Source organism: Moschus berezovskii, chromosome 9 (assembly GCF_049115385.1).
Source record: "Moschus berezovskii isolate FMDL1 chromosome 9, NW_MosBer_1.0, whole genome shotgun sequence".
Classification (NCBI taxonomy): Eukaryota; Metazoa; Chordata; class Mammalia; order Artiodactyla; family Moschidae; genus Moschus; species Moschus berezovskii.
This window is the reverse complement of record NC_142468.1, coordinates 24,262,129-24,286,296: the sequence shown is the minus strand read 5'-3', so window position 1 is coordinate 24,286,296 and position 24,168 is coordinate 24,262,129. Positions and strand designations below refer to the sequence as shown.

The 24,168-nt window shown below is 38.5% G+C and overlaps 1 protein-coding gene across 2 annotated transcripts; it reads left to right on the top strand.

Annotated features, from left to right (window-relative positions):
- Window positions 1-12: 12 nt before the first annotated feature.
- On the top strand, window positions 13-22,768 carry EIF2S1 (eukaryotic translation initiation factor 2 subunit alpha). Of its 2 annotated transcripts, none has more exons than XM_055436143.2 (8): window positions 13-160; window positions 5,002-5,243; window positions 11,889-11,968; window positions 14,840-14,991; window positions 18,964-19,070; window positions 20,879-20,976; window positions 21,721-21,864; window positions 22,514-22,768. In XM_055436143.2, exons 2-8 carry the CDS (start codon window positions 5,003-5,005, stop codon window positions 22,637-22,639), a joined length of 948 nt encoding a protein of 315 aa, XP_055292118.2. In that variant the 5' UTR covers window positions 13-160; window position 5,002; the 3' UTR covers window positions 22,640-22,768. The 2 variants fall into 2 exon arrangements, with proteins under 2 accessions (XP_055292118.2, XP_055292119.1); XM_055436144.2 differs by lacking the exon at window positions 13-160 and adding an exon at window positions 342-579.
- The last annotated feature ends 1,400 nt before the right edge of the window (window positions 22,769-24,168 follow it).

Sequence of the window (24,168 nt, the reverse complement as noted above, 5' to 3'; positions counted from 1 at the left end):
GGGGTATGGGGAGGGGGAGGACAAGAAGAAGGCGATGCCCGGATGTTGAGGCGCGCGCACCCCGGAATCGCCCCCTCATTTCCGGTTCGCCTTCTAGCCCCTCCCCTTCCACCTCCCAGGCTGCTGAGCTTGATTCTGCACGCGCCAAGCGAAAGAACAGGTAAGAGTACACTCCTCCTCTTCCTCCAGTTTTCATCTTTGGTCACAGCGCCACCTCCTGATTGACTGAAGGTTCCAGCGAAGATTTATGCTTTAGGAACAAGGAATCAGTCTTCCCTTTTACTTGCGCCTTGACGGTTACTTAGAGAAAGCTAAAGATAACCAGAAAACGTACTTTTCAGGTCCTCCTAAGGTCCACATTCTTTGTTCTCGGAGGACCTGGACTCTATGTCAGTGACGAAGAGGGGCCTCTCGCCCGTTTGCGCTTGCGTGCTGCTAGCTGGTTCCGCATGCGCGGTTTGGTCAAGCGAAGCGCACGCTGAGGAGAGTCGGCGGCTGCTGAGGGCTGATCGAGTCTGATCTCTCCGGCTGAAGAGCGTGGCGTGGGACCCTGGTGTGGGATTCACACACATACCTCAGGTGACCAGTCTCTCTGATCGGTTTCTCCAGGAATTCACTTTGATTGTGTCTCGGGACGTGGGTGGTCGGTAGAGGCTAGGCCCAGGGGCTAACACCCCCTCCTTTTCCCGTCCCCGCGCGGGAAGTGTCTGGACACGACTGCCGCCACCCGCCGGCTGCGTGTCGGCCTCCCCGTGTAGCAGAGGTGTCATGGTACGGACGGAGGAATCTCGTGAAGGCAAGTGGGCCAAGTGATGGGACAGCCTCGTCAATATGCTGAGAGTGGGGGTGTCTTGAGGTGGGGCGGCCTGGGGAGAACGCCGTGACTCCCCGCTCCAGGACGCTGAGCACTTTGCTGTCTCTCGGCCTGAGAATTTCATCCTTTTTCTTTTTTTTTCCCTTCTTCTTCCGCCCCGGCAAATACTGCCTCTCAGTGGTAACCAGACAGGACGCTTCAAGGGACCTGTGGATTGGGCCTCGATTTTAACAAGAGTTGGGTTTAAAAAAAGATCCAAGAATAATTTGTTAACCTGACCACTAGTATTAAAAAATCGAAGCTCTTGTTACCCTGTCGCTGGAGTTGTGCGTTTCTGTAGAATGAGTCAGTCCTTAAGACGAAACTAAAAGATACTACTGAAGAGTTTATTATTCTTCGTATCATTTTGCCGTATTTTCAGCACCGATGACAGTAGACTTGTAGAATTAAGCGCTGTGGTCTTTTTCGGTTAAGCAGAACTGAAAAACATAAGATACGGAAATTTTAGGTCCCTTTTGTTAACTACCCCAGACTTAGCCTACTTTAATTTTCATTAAACAAGAAACATTGTTTCTTGGGGAAAAGGTGTAGCAAAGAAGTATTGGTTTTTCTTCGGATTGAAGTTGTTACTCAGGGGGAAAAAAGTCTTGTAACTCCGTGTCTTTCAGCAGTTTGGAATTACATAGAGCTTTACTGCCTGGTCTTAGTTCATCGGATGCCACATGAGAGTTTCTGGTTCTCAAAAGATCTCAAGAAGATGCGCAGTTTTAGAGATTGGTGCTTCCTATTTCAACTACAGTGAAATAATTGAAAAGCTTTGTTTATTTAGCACTTCTGTACTAAAGTCGAGCATTCAGAGAGCATAACTGGTAAGTGTTAGAGCCGAATTAGGATTACCACAGGAGTTGCCTCTATCACATCATGCTTTGGTTTGGAAGGGAGTGTGGACTTCCTGTATCCGTGATGGCGACTGGAGGACACAGTGATTTAAGAACTCCTGCCTACCGTTTGAGCAGGCAAAATTACTGACGGTGCAGGGTATTTGAAATTAGCTTGGAGCTCAGTTGTTCTATTTTGAAAGATTCTTTACTGGAGAACACATACTGTATTGTAGTACTCTGACATATTGAGGCTTTGTGGGTTAAACTCTGGATTTAGTGTCATATGACCTGGTTTTAGCTCCTGTTGTACTTAGTAAGCTTTTGTCTTTGAGGAAATCATTTAGTACTTTATTTTAATAATAAAAATAATTGTTTAATGAATTAAGTTACAAAACGGAAATGATATTTCCTTTGCCTTTTAATATCTTACATTTGTATAGCACATTACACTTTCCAACTCTTTTTATGTGTATATTATTTCATTTGATGTCTTCCACAAACTGTGAAGTACATGGCACACATTAGAAGCTACAGTTAATGGGAATACATTAGTATTCCTAAGCCACAGTTAGTAAGTAGGAGAGCAAAGGCGTAGATTATTTTTTTGTACTTATTACTATCATTCACTGTGAATGACATACCATTAGCAGTATTCCTTTATTTATGTTATCTTTTGCAGAGATTTGCACCTTCTGAAGCAGTGGCATTCATATCACTCTTCAGAATTCTTTTACACTATTGCTTGTGTTCTTTTACAATCAAATTAGGTCTTGCTTCTCCAAAATTATCGGCTTTACTATTTGAAGAAACTTGGTGAGTAAAAATGGTTCAGTTCAGTTCAGTCACTCAGTCGTGTCCGACTCTCTTTGACCCCATGAATCACAGCACGCCAGGCCTCCCTGTCCATCACCAACTCCCGGAGTTCACTCAAACTCATGTCCACAGAGTCGGTGATGCCATCCAGCCATCTCATTCTCTGTCGTCCCCTTCTCCTCCCACCCCCAACCTTTCCCAGCATCAGTCTTTTCCAGTGAGTCACCTCGTCGCATGAGGTGGCCAAAGTATTGCAGTTTCAGCTTTAGCATCAGTCCTTCCAGTGAACACCCAGGATTGATCTCCTTTAGAATGGACTGGTTGGATCTCCTTGCAGTACAAGGGACTCTAGCACTTGTTAAATCTCTTAAATTGTTTCATACCTTTCCATAATGTTTATTTTTATACCCAATATGAAATGTTTTTAGCTCTCAAGTTTTAGTGCTTTGCATACAGATATTTGAGAACAGTTGTCCAAGAGGAAAAAAAGCCCTGTTTAAAAACGAACCAACCAGCTCAGCTCTTTCTTGGTGGGTAATTCTGACCATTGTATGTCTGCTTCCCTTTATTTGCTAAATCCCTATTTTGTCAAGCTTCAAAGAGAAATATTTCTCTACCACTGTTATATGCAGCTTTATTTTTTATTAAATAGGATAGGTTAATAATAAAAATTTTATGTGTGTGAGTTGCTCAGTTGTGTCTGACACTTGGCGATCCCATGGACTGTAGCCTGCCAGGCTTCTCTGTTCATGGAATTTTCCAGGCACGGATAGTAGAGTGGGTTGCCATTCCCTGCTCCAGGGGATAATCCCGATCCACGGACCGAGCCTGGTTCTCCTGCATTGCAGGCAGATTCTTTACCATCTGAGCCACCAGGGAAGCCCTGATATTAATACTAAAATTTATTATGTTCTAGCACTGGACATGTACACTGATAGTGCTTTTTGTTTAAGGTATTTCTAATTGTCGTGTGTTTATCAATAATGTTGAGACACAAACTATGGATTCAAATGTTATAGGTTCAAATTCACTTGTTAACAGTATATGACAGAACAAGATGCTTAACCCATGCTTCATATTTTTCATCTATAAAATGGGGAAGACTATGAGGAAAGTGGTACTTCAGGAAGATAGGCAGTGGCCAGATTATATAGGACCCTGTAGGTAACAGAAAAATGTATAAGTCGGTGGGTAAGCCACGAGGAAGATATATGTGGGTGCAGTTAGCAGTTGTCAAACTGCCCTGCAACAGAACTCTGGTGTTCTATGAGCTGGATGTAGGTGTTTTATCTTTGAGACAGGTAATGGTGGCCCTGTTACCCAATTAATAAATAAAAAAGGTAAGTTAGTATGTAAATTTTCACAAATTTTTCATAGGATTTGGGGTCTTATTATTGCCTATGTTCTGAGCTTTAACAACAGTAAATTAGTTAAGGTTATCAGAAAAACATGAAAATTACCAACAAAGATTAATTTGAGAGCTTCCTTTTAAAAGTATATTTCTATTCATGGAATGATTTTAGGCTTGTGGGTCATAAAAGGAGCGGTGTTTAAAGTAGGTTGGGTGGATCAAAAGGAATAGTTCTAAATATATTTAATGTGCAGAGATTAAGAGAAACTTGAACTTTATAGTAGTGAGGATATCTACTAAAGGATTCTCAGGATTGAGTATACCTATTCAACAAGAGAGAAGATTATTTGGAAGTAATGGGAAAAGTGGAAGCTAAAAATTATGGTAGTTGTGAATTAAATTCATGTTTAAGAGGAAAAAAATTCAGAAGGATACGTTTTAGTTAAATTTAGTATCTTTTGTGATTAATCTTGTTTTTGTTGTGACATGTGATACTATAATTTTGCCTAAAATAAATGATAGAGTTGTGTGTCGGTCAACAGCAGAGGATGAGATGGCTGGATGGCATCTCCACCTCAATGGACATGAGTTTGGGCAAACTCCGGGAGATGGTGAAGGACAGGGAAGCCTGGGATGCTGCAGTTCATGGGGTTGCAGAGTTGGACATGACTTGATGGCCGAACCACAACAACAAATGACAGTATATCATTTGATATATGGTTAGGGTTAAGATTTAATTTGTTGGAAAACTCTTCCCTTTATATAGTGGGTGGTAATCCAGTCTTAGCTGACTTGGAGGAAGAGTAGCTTTAGTTTTGCTGAATAGGTTTTTAACAGTAGTGATGCTTCCTATCATTTGTTATTAAGTATTAAAATAATATTTTACTCTTTATAAATGATCATTATTTTTTATGATTCCTTTGAAACTAATGGTAGAGAATCATACAAGTCTTAGAAAAATGGGGAGCAAAATAAAAATTCAGGCTTGGTTCCCGAACATTCATCTGTTTTCTAGCATCATTTAAGAAGTTTAAAGAGCTGAGAAGACTAAAAGCTTCTTCCAGTGGCAAGATGTAAAAAATTAATATTTTTTATGTTGATCTTAACTGAACACTGACTTGATTCTTTTGTTTAAATTGCAGAATGCCGGGTCTAAGTTGTAGATTTTATCAACACAAATTTCCTGAGGTGGAAGATGTAGTGATGGTGAATGTAAGGTCCATTGCTGAAATGGGCGCTTATGTCAGCTTGCTGGAATACAACAACATCGAAGGCATGATTCTTCTGAGTGAGTTGTCGAGAAGGCGTATCCGTTCTATAAACAAACTCATCCGAATTGGCAGGAATGAATGTGTGGTGGTTATTAGAGTGGACAAAGAAAAAGGTAAGTGAGAAGAATGTTTAATTTTTATTTTAATCATTTATATTTACTTATTAAATATAAATGTAATCATAATGAATAAATATTTTATGTTAAATAATTTATATCTGAAATTTTTCTGAGTTAAACTTATTTTAAAATATATTTTTTGTATATTGCCTACTGCAGTTAAAAAACAAAGCGCCTCATTTTGTACTTAAACTGTTTTACATACAAAGTTGTTAGAGAAGGATGCCAATTAACCATCTAAACAAAACCTTTTAAGTTAGTAGTGGTTTAATTAGTTCATCCAGGACTAGCTTTTGTAAAAGTAAATGAATTTTAGGAATATTTTGTGTCTTTAAAAAAGACCCATCTAGAACTTAATACTGTCTGTCTCTCTGGTAATCAGAATGTCTATGAACTTCAGATCCTATGGTCCTTTGGGATCTTTCAGGCAGAGGTGAATAGGTATTCATTTATTTACTGTGTTATTTATTCAGAGTGTGTGTGTGTGTGTGTACGAGTGTGTGCATGTGCACACTGTGCTGAGTCGTGACTCTTTGGGTGCCCCTTCTTTGGACCCCGTATAAATCCTCCTCTTTGTGAACACATTGTTTCTAAATACATTGTACGATACCAATGAGTAGGTTTTCTCTTCAGTTAATATAGTTGAGATCATTGGTTTCAGCCTTCTCGCTATAATTCGTCAGGTGTTTGTTTCAGTCACGTAGTTACCATCGTGCTTAAAAGACTAGTCAGTCACCTTGACTGAACTTGTCTTTCTGAATCTCCTCAGCCATCTAGTTAATTGATACTTTTGCAAATGAATGATTTTATACATAACTGACTTTTTTCTGATTGTAATCTTAAATAGTAAACTTTGAAGATAGCTTGTATTACCTCTTAAGAGGTGCTACTGTTAGCACATTGATTATTCTAAATGCTTTGAATGACTTACTTGTAGCACTCTCCCTAGCCCCCATTTATTAAAATACTTGAAGACTGAGATTATTCCTTTTAATTTTGTGTTTAATCATTGCCCTAGTAGGACCTCAGCTGGTGTCTTAGCTTATATTGCTTTCCTATTATATGAAATAGTTAACACAAAAAGGAATCAAATATATTTTCAACTGTAGTCAGAAAAAGTGAAAAGGTATATTTGTATAAGTTCAGTTCAGTCGCTCAGTCGTGTCCAACTCTTTGCAACCCCATGAATCACAGCACGCCAAGTCTCCCTGTCCATCACCAACTCCCGGAGTTCACTCAAACTCACCTCCATCGAGTTGGTGTTGCCATCCAGCCATCTCATTCTCTGTCGTCCCTTTCTCCTCCTGCCCCCAATCCCTCCCAGCATCAGTCTTTTCCAGTGAGTCAACTCTTCTCATGAGGTGGCCAAAGTATTGCAGTTTCAGCTTTAGCATCAGTCTTTCCAACGAACACCCAGGACTGATCTCCTTTAGAATGGACTAGTTGGATCTCCTTGCAATACAAGGGACTCTCAAGAGTCTTCTCCAACACCACAGTTCAAAAGCATCATTTCTTCGGCGATCAGCTTTCTTCACAGTCCAACTCTCACATCCATACATGACCACGGGAAAAACCATAGCCTTGGCTAGACAGACCTTGGTTGGCAAAGTCATGTCTCTGCTTTTTAATATACTATCTAGGTTGGTCATAACTTTCTTTCCAAGGAGTAAGCGTCTTTTAATTTCACGGCTACAGTCAGCATCTGCAGTGATTTTGGAGCCCAAAAAGAAAAGTCTGACACTGTTTCCACTGTTTCCCCGTCTATTTCCCCTGAAGTGATGGGACCAGATGCCATGATCTTAGTTTTCTGAATGTTGAGCTTCAAGCCAATTTTTTCACTCTCCCCTTTCACTTTCATCAAGAGGCTTTTGAGTTCCTCTTCACTTTCTGCCATAAGGGTGGTATTATCTGCATATCTGAAGTTACTGATATTTCTCCCAGCAATCTTGATTCCAGCTTGTGCTTCTTCCAGCCCAGCGTTCCTCATGATGTACTCTGCATATAAGTTAAATAAGCAGGATGACAATATACAACCTTGACATACTCCTTTTCCTATTTGGAACCAGTCTGTTGTTCCATGTCCAGTTCTGACTGTTGCTTCCTGACCTGCATACAGGTTTCTCAAGAGGCAGGTCAGGTGGTCTGGTATTCCCATCTCTTTCAGAATTTTCCACAGTTTGTTGTGATCCACACAGTCAAAGGCTTTGGCATAGTCAATGAAGCAGAAATAGATGTTTTTCTGGAACTCTGTTGCTTAAATATGGTAGATAGATGTTAAAATGTGTTTTTATAACAACATTGTTTATACACTGTAAATTAAAAACATGAAACAGCAATCTAAATTGTGGTTAAATAAATCATGACAGAGCCAGGCAAAGCAATTTTCTACAGAATGAAATCTGAATATTCTGATATGAAACGAGCTCTAGGATAAGATAAGAAAAAAGCAAAGTGCAGAAGATCCTATAGAGGGGATCCATTTCTGATAATAGAAGTTTAAGTCCTGTTGGATAAACCATTCAACATAACTGCTGTCAACCCTAAGCAAGTATCTAAATGGGTGGTAAATTTTATCCAGAGACAATGGGAGCAAGCAAAAGCAGGTTGAAACTGAAGGCACGTTAACACTTGAAAGACAGGAACTTCACTGAATAAGTTTTACAGTCTTTTGACTGAGTGCCATGTTATACCAAGCAGGGCAGTGAAGATTCTAAAGGAAAACCCACAGTCTTAATGACTTGAGAACTGGAGATAAGCGTTCTGGACAGCCGCAACAGTTGGAAAGTCGTGATCAGAATTAAAGAAAGAGACACAGAGAGAGCCCCTTGTTTGTATATAAAAACTCTGCTCAAATCTCTGGCTGACTCCTGAAACTACTTGTAGAGGCTAGACTGCAAGCAGCCTAACAGGATAAAAATCTAAACAAATTTTATTTGCTTTCCATCTGGGAAGACAGCTCTGTATAGTTTTGAATTCAGACAAGTTAACTGCTAAACAAATTGAGTATCCTTGGGAGTTCCCTGGCAGTACAGTGGTTAAGACTTTGTATTCTTGCTGCCAGAGGTGGGGGTTCAGTCCCTGATTGGGGAACTCAGACCCCACAAGCCATGCAGAGTGAACAGCAACAGCAAAAAAATCAGTATCCTTAAGAGGAACCTAAAGGAATTCAGAGCCTCTGCCATGTATCTTTTCTAATGTCCAGGATACAATTCAGAATTGCTAAATATTTGAATGAACTGGAAAATATGACTCATTCGAAAAAGATAATCAGTGGAGACTGACCTAGAGATGACCCTGATGTTGAAATTAGCAGATAAGCATTTTAAATAATGTTTTAACTGTTCGAGGATATCAGGAAAATGTACTTGTAGTGAGTGAGCAGAAATCTTAGTGGAGAAATTAGAAACTCACATAAAGAACTAAATATAATTTCTAGAAATGAATTTTTTAGTATCTAAAAAATTCAATGCATAGGCTAACATCAGATGAAAGATGACAGAAGACTTCTTGAAATTTGAAGGTAGTTCATTTAAAAAGAACCATTCCTGGCAGTCCAGTGGTTAGAACTCCATGCTTCTATCCTGGGGGCGCAGGTTCAATCCTTGGTTGAGCTAAGATCCCACATGTGGCACAGCACAGCCAAAAAATAAAAAGAACCAGTCTGAAATACTGAGAGGAAAAAAAGAGAAACCTATTAACAATCAAAAGCTTTATTCCAAAAGAAGATAAGAGAAAGAAAAAGCAGAAAATACATTTGAAGAAACCATGGCCAGAAGTTTCCCATATTTCCTGGGAGAAAAAATGTTTACAAATTAAGGAAGCTCAGCAAACCTAAAGCAGAATAAATACCAAGACCACATCTAGGAATACCAAACTATTGGAAAACAAAATCTTCAAAATAGCCAAGGAAAATGATGTTATTTACAGGGGAATACAAATTACAAATACAAATTACAGTAATACAAATTACAATGGCATTCTTTTATTGGAAATAATGAAGGTCGGAGCATTGAATGACATCTGTAAAACACTGAAAACTATCAAACCAGAATTCTGTTTCTAAAGAAAATATTCAGCAATAAAAGTCAAATGAAGACATTATCAGGTAAATAGAAACTAGGGGAATTTCTTACAAGACAGAACTGCATTATAAGAGATGGTAAAGGAAGTTGTTTAGGCTGAAAGATTTAGGTTGATGCAAAAGCGTGGTTTTGGACCCTAAATTTTAAATCAGTATAACTAGGCTCAAACACACCTTTATTAAGGAAAATAGGAACCATTACAATCAATACATTTTTGCAAAAGAGAAATAAGTTGGTTTGTTCCTGTAGCAAAAAAATCCATGCTTCAGGATTTGACGAACTCTTGGAAAGCATTTTCTGCCTCATGCTGGTTGTTGACTGCAAAAAGTTGTCAAAGTCTTGAAGAACGGGAAGCCAGTTGGCAAAAGGTCAGGTAAATATGACAGATGAGGCAAAACTTCGTAGCCCAATTCATTCAACTTTGGAACCTTTGGTTGTGCAAACGTGTGGTCGGGCATTGTTGCAGAGAAGAATTGGGCCCTTTCTGTTGACCAGTGCCAGCTGCAGGGTTGCAGTTTTCAGTGCATCTCATAGATTGGCCGAGCACACTTCTCAGATGTAATGGTTTCACTGGGATTCAGAAAGCAGTAGTGGATCAGACTGGCAGCAGATCACCAGACAGTGACGATGAGTTTTGGTGTAAGTTTGACTTTTAAGAAGTGCTTCAGAGCTTCTCGGTCCAACCACTGAGCTGGTTGTCGCTGGTTGTTTTGTAAAATCTACTTTTTGCCACACAACAAAATCTAACTGAGAAATGGTTCATTGTAGTTGCGTAGAATAAGAGATGATACTTCAAAACGATTATTTTTTTGATTTGTGGTGAGTTCTTGAGGCACCCACTTACTGAGCTTTTTCACCTTTCCAATTTGCTTCAAACACCAAATAACCATAGGATGGTCGACATTGAGTTCTTCGGCAGCTTCTCGTGTAATTTTAAGAGGATCAGCTTCCATAATACTCTCCGTTGTTCTCAACTTCCAGTGGCCAGCCACTACACTCCTCATCTTCAAGGCTCTCATCTCCTTTGCAAAACTTCTTGAACCACCACTGCACTGTACGTTCTTTAGCAGTTTCTGGGCCAAATGCGTTGTTGATGCTGCAGCTTGTTTCCTGTGCTGTATGACCTGTTTTGAACTCGAATAAGAAAATCACTCAGATTTGTTTTTTGTCTAATATCATTTCCATAGTCTAAAATACATAAATACATATGAAATAAACAGCAAGTAATAATTCATTAGTGAAAAACATAACACAGTAAGTGCACATTAAAATAATGTATAACAGCCACATTTAAGAATGTATTCCAGCAAATTTCGACAGTGCAAAACCGCAGTTACTTTTGCACCAACCTAATGTGGGTAAAGGTGAAAGACCATTTTCTCTTTAATTCTCTCTCTTTTTTTTTTTTTAATTTTTATTGGGGTATAGTTGATTTGCAATGTTGTGTCAGTTTTAGGTGTACAGCAAAGTGAATTAGTTACACATATACATGTATCCAGTCTTTTTTATTCTTTTCCCATGTAAACCATTATAGAGCTTTGAGTATAGTAGCAGTGTGTATGTATCAATACTGTGTATATTATCTCCCTGTCTTATCCCCTGATAGCCATGAGTAATACTCCATTGTGTGTATGTACCACATCTTTATGCATTCCTCCATTGTTGGACATTTAGGTTGCTTTCATGTCCTGGCTATTGTAAATAATGTTCCAGTGAACATTGGAACATTTAATTCTTTAAAATACATTTAACTTCTTGTCTCATTTTGTGCCCATGGGACTTTGATTTATGAAGATGACTGGTGACATGGAGTGGCCATGCCATTGAAAGAAGATTTTTATTACTAAAGTTTCCCAGGAAATGGGGACCCAGCATGCTGTGCAAAGCCACGTGAGGAAGCACCAGTTTTGATCAGGAGGCAGGAAGAGCAAGGGGAAACCTTAGGCCAGAGCCTTTATTGAGGTTTCCATGAGAAAGGCAAGGCAGGTCGTTGTAAACAGTTTACAGTTGGCTCATCTGAATAGTATGGGCAGTGCCTGGTGCACGGGGACTGTCTCTAGTTGTCTGGTATCTGGCCCTACATCGATTTAGGGGATGGGGAGTATTGACCTGATGTATGGAACTTTGATGAGATGGTTGGGGACGTGGGCTCTGGGTTGGTTGATTTCCATGTGAAAGGCTCCCATTGAGCTCTTGGCTAGTGCTGGGCCAGCAGAGTCTCTTCCCTGGTCAGCCAGGCCACAGATGTCAAAACATCAAGAATACAGAAAACATGATACAGTTGATTCTCTGATGCTTAATAGACATGGTTTTAGCTCGCATTTGGATAACTGAAATTATTAGTTCCCTTCGCCAAGGTAACATTACATGATGACAAAAATTTACTTTAAAACATAATACTTTTACGTAGTACATGTACTACTTATGCAGTTTTTTGTTGATACAATTTAAGTAGGGAATAAGTGTTGGTATGCCAACCCAGCAATATGGTTGTAAAAATTGTCACAGTGATTTGATACCTGGACCGAGATAATGTTTTCAAATTTTTCTCATATAGGATATATTGATTTGTCAAAAAGAAGAGTTTCACCAGAGGAAGCAATCAAATGTGAAGATAAATTTACCAAATCCAAAACTGTAAGTTGATTATTTAGTCAAATTAGTCCACTGTTCAGTCTGTTTAATAAATAATCTACATGACACGTTGCCAGCAGAAACAAAAACCTAGATTTTCTCTATCTGTATTTCCATTTTCAGTTCTGTGTTTCATAGGAAAATACTTTGAAGACTTCATTTTGAAAGAGTGTGACTTTAGTGAGACATCAGTTGTCTCATGATGTTACTACCTTAAAGCACTGAAGTCTAATGTTCTCAGATCACTACCAGACCATTAGTGTTTTTAAGCTCTTTTATGTTAACTATGAGTGAGTTTAGCTGATTTGGCTGTCATAACACATAAGTTTTGACTTTCAGCTCTTCTGAGGTAAGGATCAGAGACAACCAGCTTTTTTTCTTATTTTTGCTGTTATTTGCTACTTATCCACAGTAAGCACTGATAAAGCAAGAATTGTCATTTCTTCATTCTCATCTTCCTATATTTCTCTGCTCTTTGGTCCTATTTAGATTTTCCTTTATCCCCTAGATCTTTAGTTCTTATTGGGAGTTTCCATTGCTTCTCTTTTCTTTATCCTTATTTTGTGTCTTTTGTTCTCTTCTGCCCTGTGTGTTTTTATCTTCACGGTAAAATGCCAAGAAAACTGTTTAAATGAAGAGAAAATTTTTAAAATCTTGCTTAACCCTGGTAAAAGAGTAAAAATATAAAAGCCATGAGACCGTTACCCAAATCTTTCAAGTCCCACCAGGTCCAAATTTGAGAAGCACGTCTCTAGGAAATTTCCATTTTGTTTTCTTCCCTTGCTGCTGCTAAGTCGCTTCAGTCGTGTCCGACTCTGTGCGACCCCATAGACAGCAGCCCACCAGGCTCCCCCATCCCTGGGATTCTCCAGGCAAGAACACTGGAGTGGGTTGCCATTTCCTGCTCCAATGCATGAAAGTGAAAAGTAAAAGTGAAATCGCTCAGTCGTGTCCAACTCTTAGCAACCCCATGGACTGCAACCTACCAGGCTCCTCCGCCCATGGGATTTTCCAGGCAAGAGCACTCGAGTGGGGTGCCATTGCCTTCTCCTCCGTTCCGTCGCTCAGTTGTGTCCGACTCTTTGCGACCCCGTGGACTGTAGCCTACCAGGCTTCTCGGTCCATGGGATTCTCCAGGCAAGAGTACTGGAGTGGGTTACCATTTCCTTCTCCAGGGGATCTTCCCGACCCAGGGATCGAACCCGGGTCTCCTGCATTGGAGGCAGACGCTTTAACCTCTGAGCCACCAGGGAAGCCCTGCCTTCTCCTAGGCTATTGTAAAATGAGTATGTGAGTAGATATCATTGGGATGATAAGATGTTAGAATGAAATAGCCAATGATATTACCTTCCCTCCGTCAGTTTTGGTGTGTAATTAACATGAAACCTTCTTTCTTTGAGCCCTTTTATTTTTAGGAGATTAGAAAAAATTGGCAGCAGTGAGTAGGAGATGGGTAGGATTGAAGGATAATTGTTAAAAGATAACAGAGCAAAAGAAATACTAAAAATCTCCATCCTGGTTCTGTGCTCTCATGTTGTTGTTGTGTGTGAGTGTGTGTGTGTTGTGTCTGACTCTTTGCAACCCTGTGGACTGCAGCCCAGCCCAGGCTCCTCTGTCCATGGAATTTTCCAAGCAAGAACACTGGAGCAGGTTGCCATTTCCACATCCAGAGGATCTTCCCAGTCCAGGGATCGAGCCCACATCTGTCGTGGAATAGTAGTCCTAATGTCTTATATTTGATCCATGTAAGAACTCTCTACAATAAAAAGGAGAGATACTGGTATCTCCCTTTTCTAGATGAGGAAGCATATTCAGAGAGGTTGGTTTGTCCCAGAATTGACTTGCTCTGATCTTAGGCTATAAATGCTATATGGTTTGTGTTTGTTCACCCACTTGAGTTCATTGTTATGGAAAAGGAAATAATTATGGGAAAAAAAGTTTTCATATGGTAATCTTTTGTTGTTAAGGAGTTATTCTAATCAAAGTAACCAAAGGTTTGTTTTTATATGCTCTCTTCTGAAATGTAAAAATATCTTTTTTAAAAAACATATAGATCTTTTTTTTTTAATTTTTATTTAATAAATGGTACAAAGCACAATGCCAAAAACATTAACAGTTAAAATTTCACCAATGAAAAAAATACTATTGAATACACAGTTGTAAAAAGCTCCATTAAGTTATTTTACAACTACCTCAAGCTGCAAAAAGAAAAAAAAACCCAATTCCATACCTAAGTTATCCCTCTCTCAAAATAATGCCATTTATGTTATAAACCATGAGCACCCCATCAAAAGATGGGAACTGCTTTTGTTAATTCATATATATATATATATGACCGTATCACTTTGCTGTACACCTGAAACAAACACAACACTGTAAATAAAATATAGTACAATATAAAATAAAAATAAGTAACAGAGCTTTGGGGCTTTACACCGAGTTAGGGTTCATATCAGAGGGATAACAGCACCACAGCCGTACTGAATCCTCACGAAGAAGGCACACGAATGACTGGATTACAAGAGTTACAGGAATGAGAGCTGCTCGATTCCCAGAAACTACAGCTCACAGAAAACCAACAAAGGCACGAGATAGAGACCATTTACTTATGAATGTGTAAAACTCAAGAAAGTCCACATTATTCCTACAACATGTTGAAAGTGCTTCAGAATCATACAATACTAATTTTCTTATGGTTCAGGTTAAATTATATATACCAGTGTATAACAAATGGTAAAATATGTAACTCTGTTCAAAGTTTTAAAAGATTACTTAAGAATAGTTTCTTGTATTTCTATGCCACCTTTATAGTTCTGGTTTCTCATTTCTAGATCTCTTATCTTTGAATTGTTGTGCTCTTCATTTTTTTTCTAGGTTTACAGCATTCTTCGTCATGTTGCTGAGGTCTTAGAATACACCAAGGATGAGCAGCTGGAAAGCCTGTTCCAGAGGACTGCCTGGGTCTTCGATGACAAGTACAAGAGACCCGGATATGGTGCCTATGATGCATTTAAGCACGCAGTCTCGTAAGAACTCCTCCTTAGCTCTGCTTTTCCCTTGGTATTACAGCTGCTGGGCCTAGCACACATGTTGAGAGCCTAACATTTAGTAACGCAACATCCATGTAGTAAGTCCTTGTCAAATTTAGATGAAAATATTTTAGTATAAAAGGCCCATGATATGGGCCAATCCTCTAAAGCTAAGCCTGTCTGATTTGCTGTACCATAGTTGGGTAGTTCTTTAAACCATCTGACACTATTGCCTTAAATCTTTTCCTCTCCAAGTTTTGTGATTGTCCTCTATGACTTCAGGGCCAGCATAGACATTTCATTTAAACTGTAATCTCTTGTTTTCTTTACCTCAGTTGCTTAGACCTTCAGCCCACGCCATGTTAGCCAGTTTTCCATATGACCTCACCCTGGATCTTACTGTCACCAGGATTTGCTCCTCCAAAATCTTTAATTCACACTTTCTGTTCTTTTACCATGGCCTCCCAGCTGCCACACTGTCCTACTCTGTCGTCTTAATTCTTACATCAGGCTCTAATTCCAGACCCTTTCTTTCCTCCCTGTCTTTTCACCTTTTCCTGCCTTCTCTTTCTTACTCAGCATAGACACACCATGGTCCATCATTTCAACAACTTTCTTGCCAATATCGTGAGCTTTGCCCTGTTTTTCGTTCTGTTACATCCAGCCTTGGAGTGATGTTCCTGCCTTCTCTGCACTTACAGACTGCTGGGTGCTACTAGGAAAAACCACAGTCTTACAGGTTGGTGCCACTGCATATTCATGGTCTCCAACCTCAGCTGGGCCTTAACTGCTGCCCCACACCCTCTTTGCTCCTGATCACTTCTTCCTCCCATTCTTAGACTGGCTGTTTCAGAACTTCTCCGCACTTCCCCAGATACCTACTCTGTCCCTCTTCCCTCACTCTCACCTGCTGCGCTCACTGCCTGAAAAAGAAGCATTGCACAGGATCACCTCCGTTTCCTTCCACTATCTCATCCAACTTATCTTTCCCACCTGTCATTACTTCCTGTGCTCCTGTCACACTGGAATTCGGGTCCTTCCTGCTCTCAAACTAATCTTACCACCTGTGCCCAGCTATTCCTGAGGAATATCATCTCCATCTGTTACTTCCTCCCTTGAGTCTTCAGCCTTTTTCTGTATTGGTTTTGCTCTGTCAACATAAAAATATGCTCAGATTTTTCCCATTTATACTAAAAAACAAACTTTTCAACCTGCCCTCTACTTTTCTTCTGTAGGAAACACTGTGTCTTCTGCTTTTAACGGCCAGACTTTCTAAGTTCTCTGTACTTACTGTCTCTGCTTCTGCACCTCCCATTCCTTCTAGATGTTAATACTTCACAAGCAGCCTCACCACTGCATTGTTACTTGCCAACCCTTGTCCTGCCAAGGGAGATTAGTCTCTTCAGCCCTCAGAATGGCCAAGTGGGACTTTGAACAACATGTTAGAGCCTCCATCATGCCTACTCACCTGAGGCTCCAGATCCCTTCCACCTTACCCCCTCATGTGACTTAATTTTTTTTATGTCAAATTGTGGGAAAGGTGAGAAAAGTAATAATTATGGCAGCAAACATATATGTAATTCTCACAACCACCTATGGTGTCCTATTATTCCTATCTTATAGATGAGGAAATTGAGGCAGAGATTAAATTGTCCAAGTTCACACAGCTACCAAATGGTAGAGTCAGGATTCAAGCACAAGCATTCTAGGTCCGTGCAGAGTTTATCTATTGAGCATCAAGCACTGCTTTATATTTCTGTCCTTCCTGACTTTAGTCTTGGGCTCCTCAGTCAGTACATCTCTTACCTCAGCTTGCTGTCATCATTGGCCCTGCTTACAGCTTCTGCCTCCTGTACCTTCTCCATTACTGCTCTGCGTTAACACTCCCTTAACAAACTAACCTTCATCCTAGTGAATTAAATCTTCATTTATCATCGTTAAAGTTCTTCTCTTGCTTCCTCAACCATGTTGCAACTATCCAAATTTAACTCATCATAATTCGATGCCACGTGTGCTTCATTTGTTTTTTTTTCCTTTTAGTTAAAATTTCTGAGATAGTTGGAAACAATATTTTTTGCCTCCAAAGCCGTTTTGGTCACTCAATAATGGTAACCACTGTTCTGAAATTATGTGTGTGTCATTATCATTTATGGTATTGATACATGTAAAGGTGTGAATAGATTATGAAAAGTACATACAGAATGTATTTTTAAACAAAAAAACAATTTATTTTATCACTGTGACAGGTTTTCAATACTTTACATTTCTACTTGTAATGCTGTTACTACAAATTTCAGTAATCTATCAGTTACTGTAAATTTCAGAAATCTATCAATTTCTCCAAATTGATACATGTATGCCTACTTCATATTAATTTTTATATAGTATTTACTTGTGAGAACATGCCCTTTTTTTTTTGTTCCTCTATTAAAAACGTTTAGGTAATTCCCCCCCGCCCCCTGTTTTTCAAATAGTACTGTGTGAATATCCATGTACATGTCTGTGTACATATTTGGAAATTTCTAAGATAGATACCTCGGAATAGAATTGTTGAGTCATGGGACTGATTATATGCACCTTTAAATTTACTTAGTTTATTTAAAGTTTATCCAAACTGGTTCTATAGTATATAGTCCTTTTAGCAATTATATGAGTGTTGCTGTTTCTCTTCATCAACATTTTATATATATCTCATATTTTTCTTTTCTTTGTGCCAAACAGATTGATGTCCAATAGTGGCTTCTTTGGGTTTGCATTTTGCTGGTTGTTGGTGGAAGTTGACCACTTTTCATGTTAACTGACCATTTGTCTTCTGTGAAACATCTGTTCATCTCATTTTCTTTTTTTTCTGTTGGTTTGTCTTTCAGTATCAGTATATCAGAATTTTCTTAAAACAGTCTTGTTAAAATCCTACCATTCTTTTAGTCATTATTTTTTTTTCCATTTGTTAATTTGTTCAACAAACATGCCAGTGAACAAGACTCTGGTCCCTGTTTGTGGCATTTACGTGGGTCAGATGAAATGCCACTTCATTCATGAAGCCCTTCCTGACCCCACTGATACCTTCCTCACCTCACCCCAGAAGTGCAAAAATGCACTTTTTTTTTTAAATTTTTTTTCCATGTTTTTGTTCTTTTTGAGCACCTTGAAGCAAGAACTGCTAATTACATGGATATGCTTAATTATAGTGGGATGTGAGATAAATAAGCAGAATTCATTTTACTGCACTTCGCAAGTACTGCATTTTTTACAGATTGAAGGTTTGTGGCAACCCTGCATCAAGCAAATCTGTTGGTTCCAGTTTTCCAATAGCCTTTGCTTACTTCATGTCTCTGTGTCACATTTTGAGAATTCTTGCAATATTTCAAACTTTTTCATTATTTTGTTGTGATCTGTGATCCCTTGATGTTACTATTGCAAGAAGATTACATCTCCCTGAAGACTAGGATGATGGTTACCATTTTTTAGGAATGAAGTATTTTTAACAGAAAACAACAGTATGGCATAGGTGTAACTTTTATATGCACTGAGAAACCAAACGTGTAACTCACTTTATTGCTAAACATGCTTTATTGTGGTCTAGAACCGAACCCACAATATCTTCAAGGTATGCCTGTATAGGAGACATTAAATTGCTTGCTTTAGTCAGATCTCTAATATTTTCCTTTTAATAATGATCATTTGGGTGTTTTCTTTTTGTCATACAGGCCTAAGGACTTCAGTTGCATTATCTCATTTAATTCTGCAGTCCAGTGAGATACACTGTTTTTATTCTTGTTTTACAAATTTTGAAATTGAGATCTAGAAAGGCCCCCAAGCACAAAGCTATTAAATTGTGAAGCTAAGATTTGAACTCTTAATTCTGACACTAAACACTGTGCTCTTAAACATTATTCTGTTATATTATGTTTGGTGTCCTAATTATCAGTAAAGTAACCTTGATATTTTGTTGTGTGTGTTTTCTTTCAGAGACCCATCTATTTTGGATAGCTTAGATTTGAATGAAGATGAACGGGAAGTACTCATTAACAATATTAATAGGCGTTTAACCCCACAGGCTGTCAAAATTCGAGCAGGTAAATGATTTTTTAAATGCTGTTTAAAATATTTTGCATGTACCAGAAAAGCTATTACATAATGAGCCTCACCAAAGAATATGTTGCTACATCAACATCTACCTTTTTCTAAATGTTTGTTTTTCACAGCAAGAAAAGCTAAAGAAATTAAGTAATTTTTACTTCTACTGAGTTATCATAAAATGCATATATATTGACACAAGTAAATGAGCTCAGCTAACCTTAAGTTGGCCCTTTTTTTGGGTGGAGTGATTATTTTGTTTTAGTGCATGTTTTAAAATTCTGACAGTATAGTAATATACTCCCATGCCTCTGGATTAACCACTGTAAATTTGGGATCTATTCTTTCAGACATTTTTTTCTGTACCTATGCTGTATAGGAATGTATGCTATTTATGTTCGGATATAAGTTTTTATGTTTTCATAAGAATGGTATCATAGTGTGCACCATTTTCTTCAACTAGCTATTTCCATTTGGTGTACTATGGCTGCCCTTCCCTGTAGAACTTGAGGATCATTCTCATTTTGAATGTTAGGTAATATTTCATAGAATAATAAACCTTGATATCAGCCATTCTCCTCTTGATGAATGTTCAGGTTGGGCCAGTCTTTTTTACTGTATTTGACCCTTAAACAATGTATAAGAGGGATGCCCACCCTCTGCGCACTCGAAAATTCATATATAACCTCGTCAGTCCTGTGTGTCTGTGATTCTGCATCCGAGAGTCAACTACCGTGGTTCATGTAGTATTGTAGTGTTTACTTTTGGTTAAAGCGTCTGCCTCCAATGCGGGAGACCCGGGTTCGATCCCTGGGTTGGGAAGATCCCCTGGAGAAGGAAACGGTAACCCACTCCAGTATTCTTGCCTGGAGAATCCCATGGACGGAGAAACCTGGTAGGCTACAGTCCACGGGGTTGCATAGAGTCGGACACGACTGAGCGACTGAACGGAACGGAACGGAACGAAGGAGGCCATGCAGTTCAAGGCTGTATTGTTAAGGGTCAACTAACTATATTACAAAAAACACTGCATTTTAACACCTTTATACACATAGACTTACCCATTTATACAGGTGTTCTATAAAGCAAATTTTTAAAAGTAGGATTGCTGGGTCAGAGTATGCAGTTATTCTAGACAATTTGCAGTTACATTATTTCGGTTTTTTATAATTTTATTTATTTGGGGAGCTTTGCTGGGTCTTTGTTGCTGTGCAGGCTTTTCTCCACAGTGTATGGGCTTCTCATTGTGGTGGCTTCTCTTGTTGCAGAGCAAAGGCTCTAGGTGCTTGGGCTTCAGTAGTTGCAGCTCCTGAGCACAGGCTCAGTTGTTGTGGCACATCAGTCTAGTTGCTCCATGGCATCCTGGATCTGGGATTGAACCCGTCTCCTGCATTGGCAGGCAGATCCTTGACCAGAGTCACCAGGGAAGCCCCCGTGGTTATTATTTCATTCAGATATCATCACACTCCTCCTTACCATGTCACAAATAAGGAACTGAAGCACAGAGGGGTTGGAATTATGATTTCAACCCAAATATAAAATTCAAGATGTTTGTTAAATTTCTCTGTTTTTTATAGTTTCATCATTCAGGGGTTTGATGTTGATGAGAAGATACGATATCACTGCATGTTCAGATATTTTTAAATATGAAAGTTAATAGCTGGGGTTGATTTCTAATTGAAAGGGTGATGAGAGCTTCTGTAAGTATTTGAGTACTAATGTATTTGTCATATCTCTGATTTCTTTTTAAACTTTAAAAAACAATTTGCATATTTTAGAGTAAGCTTTTGAATTTTTACAATTTTAGATATTGAAGTGGCTTGTTATGGTTATGAAGGCATCGATGCCGTAAAAGAAGCTCTGAGAGCAGGTTTGAATTGTTCTACAGAAACCATGCCCATCAAGGTGAGTAGCCTGTTTTCTCCCTCCCTGCTGAAATATCCACTTAATCCAAATTAAATCCAGATTTTTTTATGGTCATATTTCATATCAAGTGTTATTAAAAGTGGTTCTTGATGATACTTTAGGGAATGTTTAAAATTACGTGTAGGCTTTTGTTGTAGCTACTGCTACTGTCACTAAGATTCCTATTGGTATTTAGTGCCAAAGAACCAGCTGTGCTAAACCTCCTTTACAGTAAGTAGCCACGGTGCCCATTATGCTAATAGAATCTTGAAAAGGACAATATATTTTCTTATATTCACACACAGCTTTAAGGAGGTTTGGCCTGACTCTTCCATTAGGTAAAATTAACTGGATGGCTGTTAATCAGAATCTCTTAGAAGAATTTCTTCCATCGGTTTAGTTTAGAACCAAATAGGAATCTTTTTTGTTTGTTTTAGAGACAGATTATCCATTGTGCCAGTGATTCTTATAGTTAGTTTAACCACCAAAGATCCAGAAGTCATAAGTCTTCATTTTTGGTATGCAGCAGACTGCTTCTACTACTGGGTTACATCATAGTATCAGTTAGCTTCAATTAGCTTCTGCTACATTAACAGACGACCCCAAATTGCTGTGCTGTGGAATTGGGAGTAAAGTTTGGGATGATTTGTTTCTAAAGCAGCGGATTAGCAAAATGATTCTCAAACATCCTAATTGTTATGTGGTCTGTAGGTACATTCATAATTGAATTTTTGTCTTCCTTAGATTAATCTAATAGCTCCTCCTCGGTATGTAATGACTACAACCACCCTGGAGAGAACAGAAGGCCTCTCTGTCCTCAATCAAGCTATGGCTGTTATAAAAGAAAAAATTGAGGAAAAGAGGGGCGTCTTCAATGTTCAAATGGAGGTGAGGTCAATACTGGGATTTTTGCCTTGTTATTAAAGTTTTTAAGAAGTTTCAATCATGTAACTGGTTTGTCTTATAAAATATCTGACCAGTGACCATGAGATATGTTTAAAACTACAAGTCCTCTGAGTATAAAATAGTCATTGACTTGAGTTCCTAAAAGGATTTTTAAAAGTAAATAAGAACTATCATGGGGTGGTTATTCAAGACTCTGGTCACTGATCCCCCAAAGTGAAAAAAATAAAGACAATGAAAATAACTGAAAAAAGAAAGAAGTGATTGATTATTGTCAGAATTTAGAATGCTTGAAGTTTTGAGTTCAGAATGAGGAACTACAGTAGTGTCCTGTGTTTTTCTCATCTCAACAAGAACAAAACCAAATTTCCATATATAATTTTCAAAGTAGATTTCTTCTGTGGAAGAAATTTTGAAGCCAGAAGATGGATTTTTATAGGTCATCTTTTTGTGTTTGAAAGATATAGCCACTATACAGTCAATATATATTTTCAGTTTTATTATCTCATGGAATTTATTGGTAGTATTTCAGTACTCAGAATAAGAGTTAAAATACCAGGCAGTAATAGTATTGAAACTGAATCTGTGTGTGTTTAACTACATTCACATTGAAATTGTGCCTCTGCTTCCACAGCCCAAAGTGGTCACAGATACAGATGAGACCGAACTTGCAAGGCAACTGGAGAGGCTTGAGAGAGAAAACGCAGAAGTGGATGGAGATGATGATGCAGAAGAAATGGAAGCCAAAGCTGAAGATTAACTTTGTGGGAAACAGAGTTCAGTCCAAGGAACACAAAGCAGCCTTCCTGGCTGTAAACCCTAGACTTAAAAGTTTTCCAGTATTGAAAACTTCAAAGCTGAATATTTTTTATTTTAAGTATTTAAATGTTCTGACAGACCAAAACATGAAACGCCCTCCTAAATGTTAGCTGTTTTCACACAGTAGCTCCAACACCTTGAACATTTTTTAAGGGAGTGGCTTGATTTCACTAGAGACAGATCTTCAAGACAAGATATAAATTGGGCTTATGATTTCCATTTCTGATATCTCCAGATTGGCACCCCTTTGTAGTTTAGTGCCTCCATGAGATTTATCGGAGGCACTCAAAGCGAATAGTTCCAACCTTTCTATATAAGATGTATCAAACAAACATTAAATAAATTTCTGGGATATTTAACCATAGGTTTCTTCCTTATTATCACCAGTTAAAAGCATTACGATTCCTAAGAATTTCATTTTATTTGAAATGTAGTAATTTAAAGGCAGGTGACCAGAGGATGAGTATAGCAGATCCTTTCAAAAGGAAGGTTTACAGAGACTGCCAGTGGTCAGGACTCCATGCTTTAACAGCTGAGGGCCTGGGTTTGATCCCTGGTTAGGGAGCTGAGATCCTGTGAGCCGTATACTGTGTGCCAGGCACCCTCTCCCCCCACCCACCCCCCCTTTAATAAAGAGGATTTAGAGAACATTTTAATTAGTGAAAGTTTACTCCTAGGGGAAAAAAGCCTTAAAATGTAACTAAAGAATTACATTAGTTGAGTGCCTTTTACCTATTTGAGACTGATGACAACATGTGGTCAGAAGGAGAATTTATCACGCTGGTTGGTGTACTAAGCTGCTTGTCTTGAGTTTGTAATTCAAGGTGGTAAGGGCGGGGGTTGTTTTTGTTTTTTTTTTAACTTTAGTTTTTTGGGGGTTTTTTTGTTTGTTTGTTTTTTTAAGAAAAAGATGCTGCTTTGTAAATTTAGTTATTTTGAGTATCATTGCCCAACTTTTAATTTTTTTTTTCCAGTAAAATATTTGCTAGGTGCCACCTTAGAGTTTCACTTCTCTTCCTAACAGGTTAGGGATCTGTTTGAACACAATTAACAATTGTTTTTCAAAATGTTTCCATCATTTTTTTCTTTAAGAACAGATTGTTTTAAAGGTAAATAATATATGCAAAGGCAAATAAATCTTATAGATAACACATGGTTTGCAGTTATAGCTACAGTGGCCAGGGTGTAGCAAGTCTTGAGTTAACTTTGGTTTACTTCATAAATTTAATCTCTAAGGATACTTGAGGTACTGGATAAATTAATTTTACTAATTATTCCCAAGAATAGCTATTTAAATACTAGAAGATTAAATCTAACCCAGCTTATTCAATCCATGACTAGACTTAACTCACTGTTAAAAGGACTGGAAAATAGAAGAGTGTGTTGGTGAGACATTTAAGCTATTTGTGAAGGTTTAATTTAGAGGCCTCTACTAGCTCTTTAGATCCAGGTCTAACAATGTAACTGTTT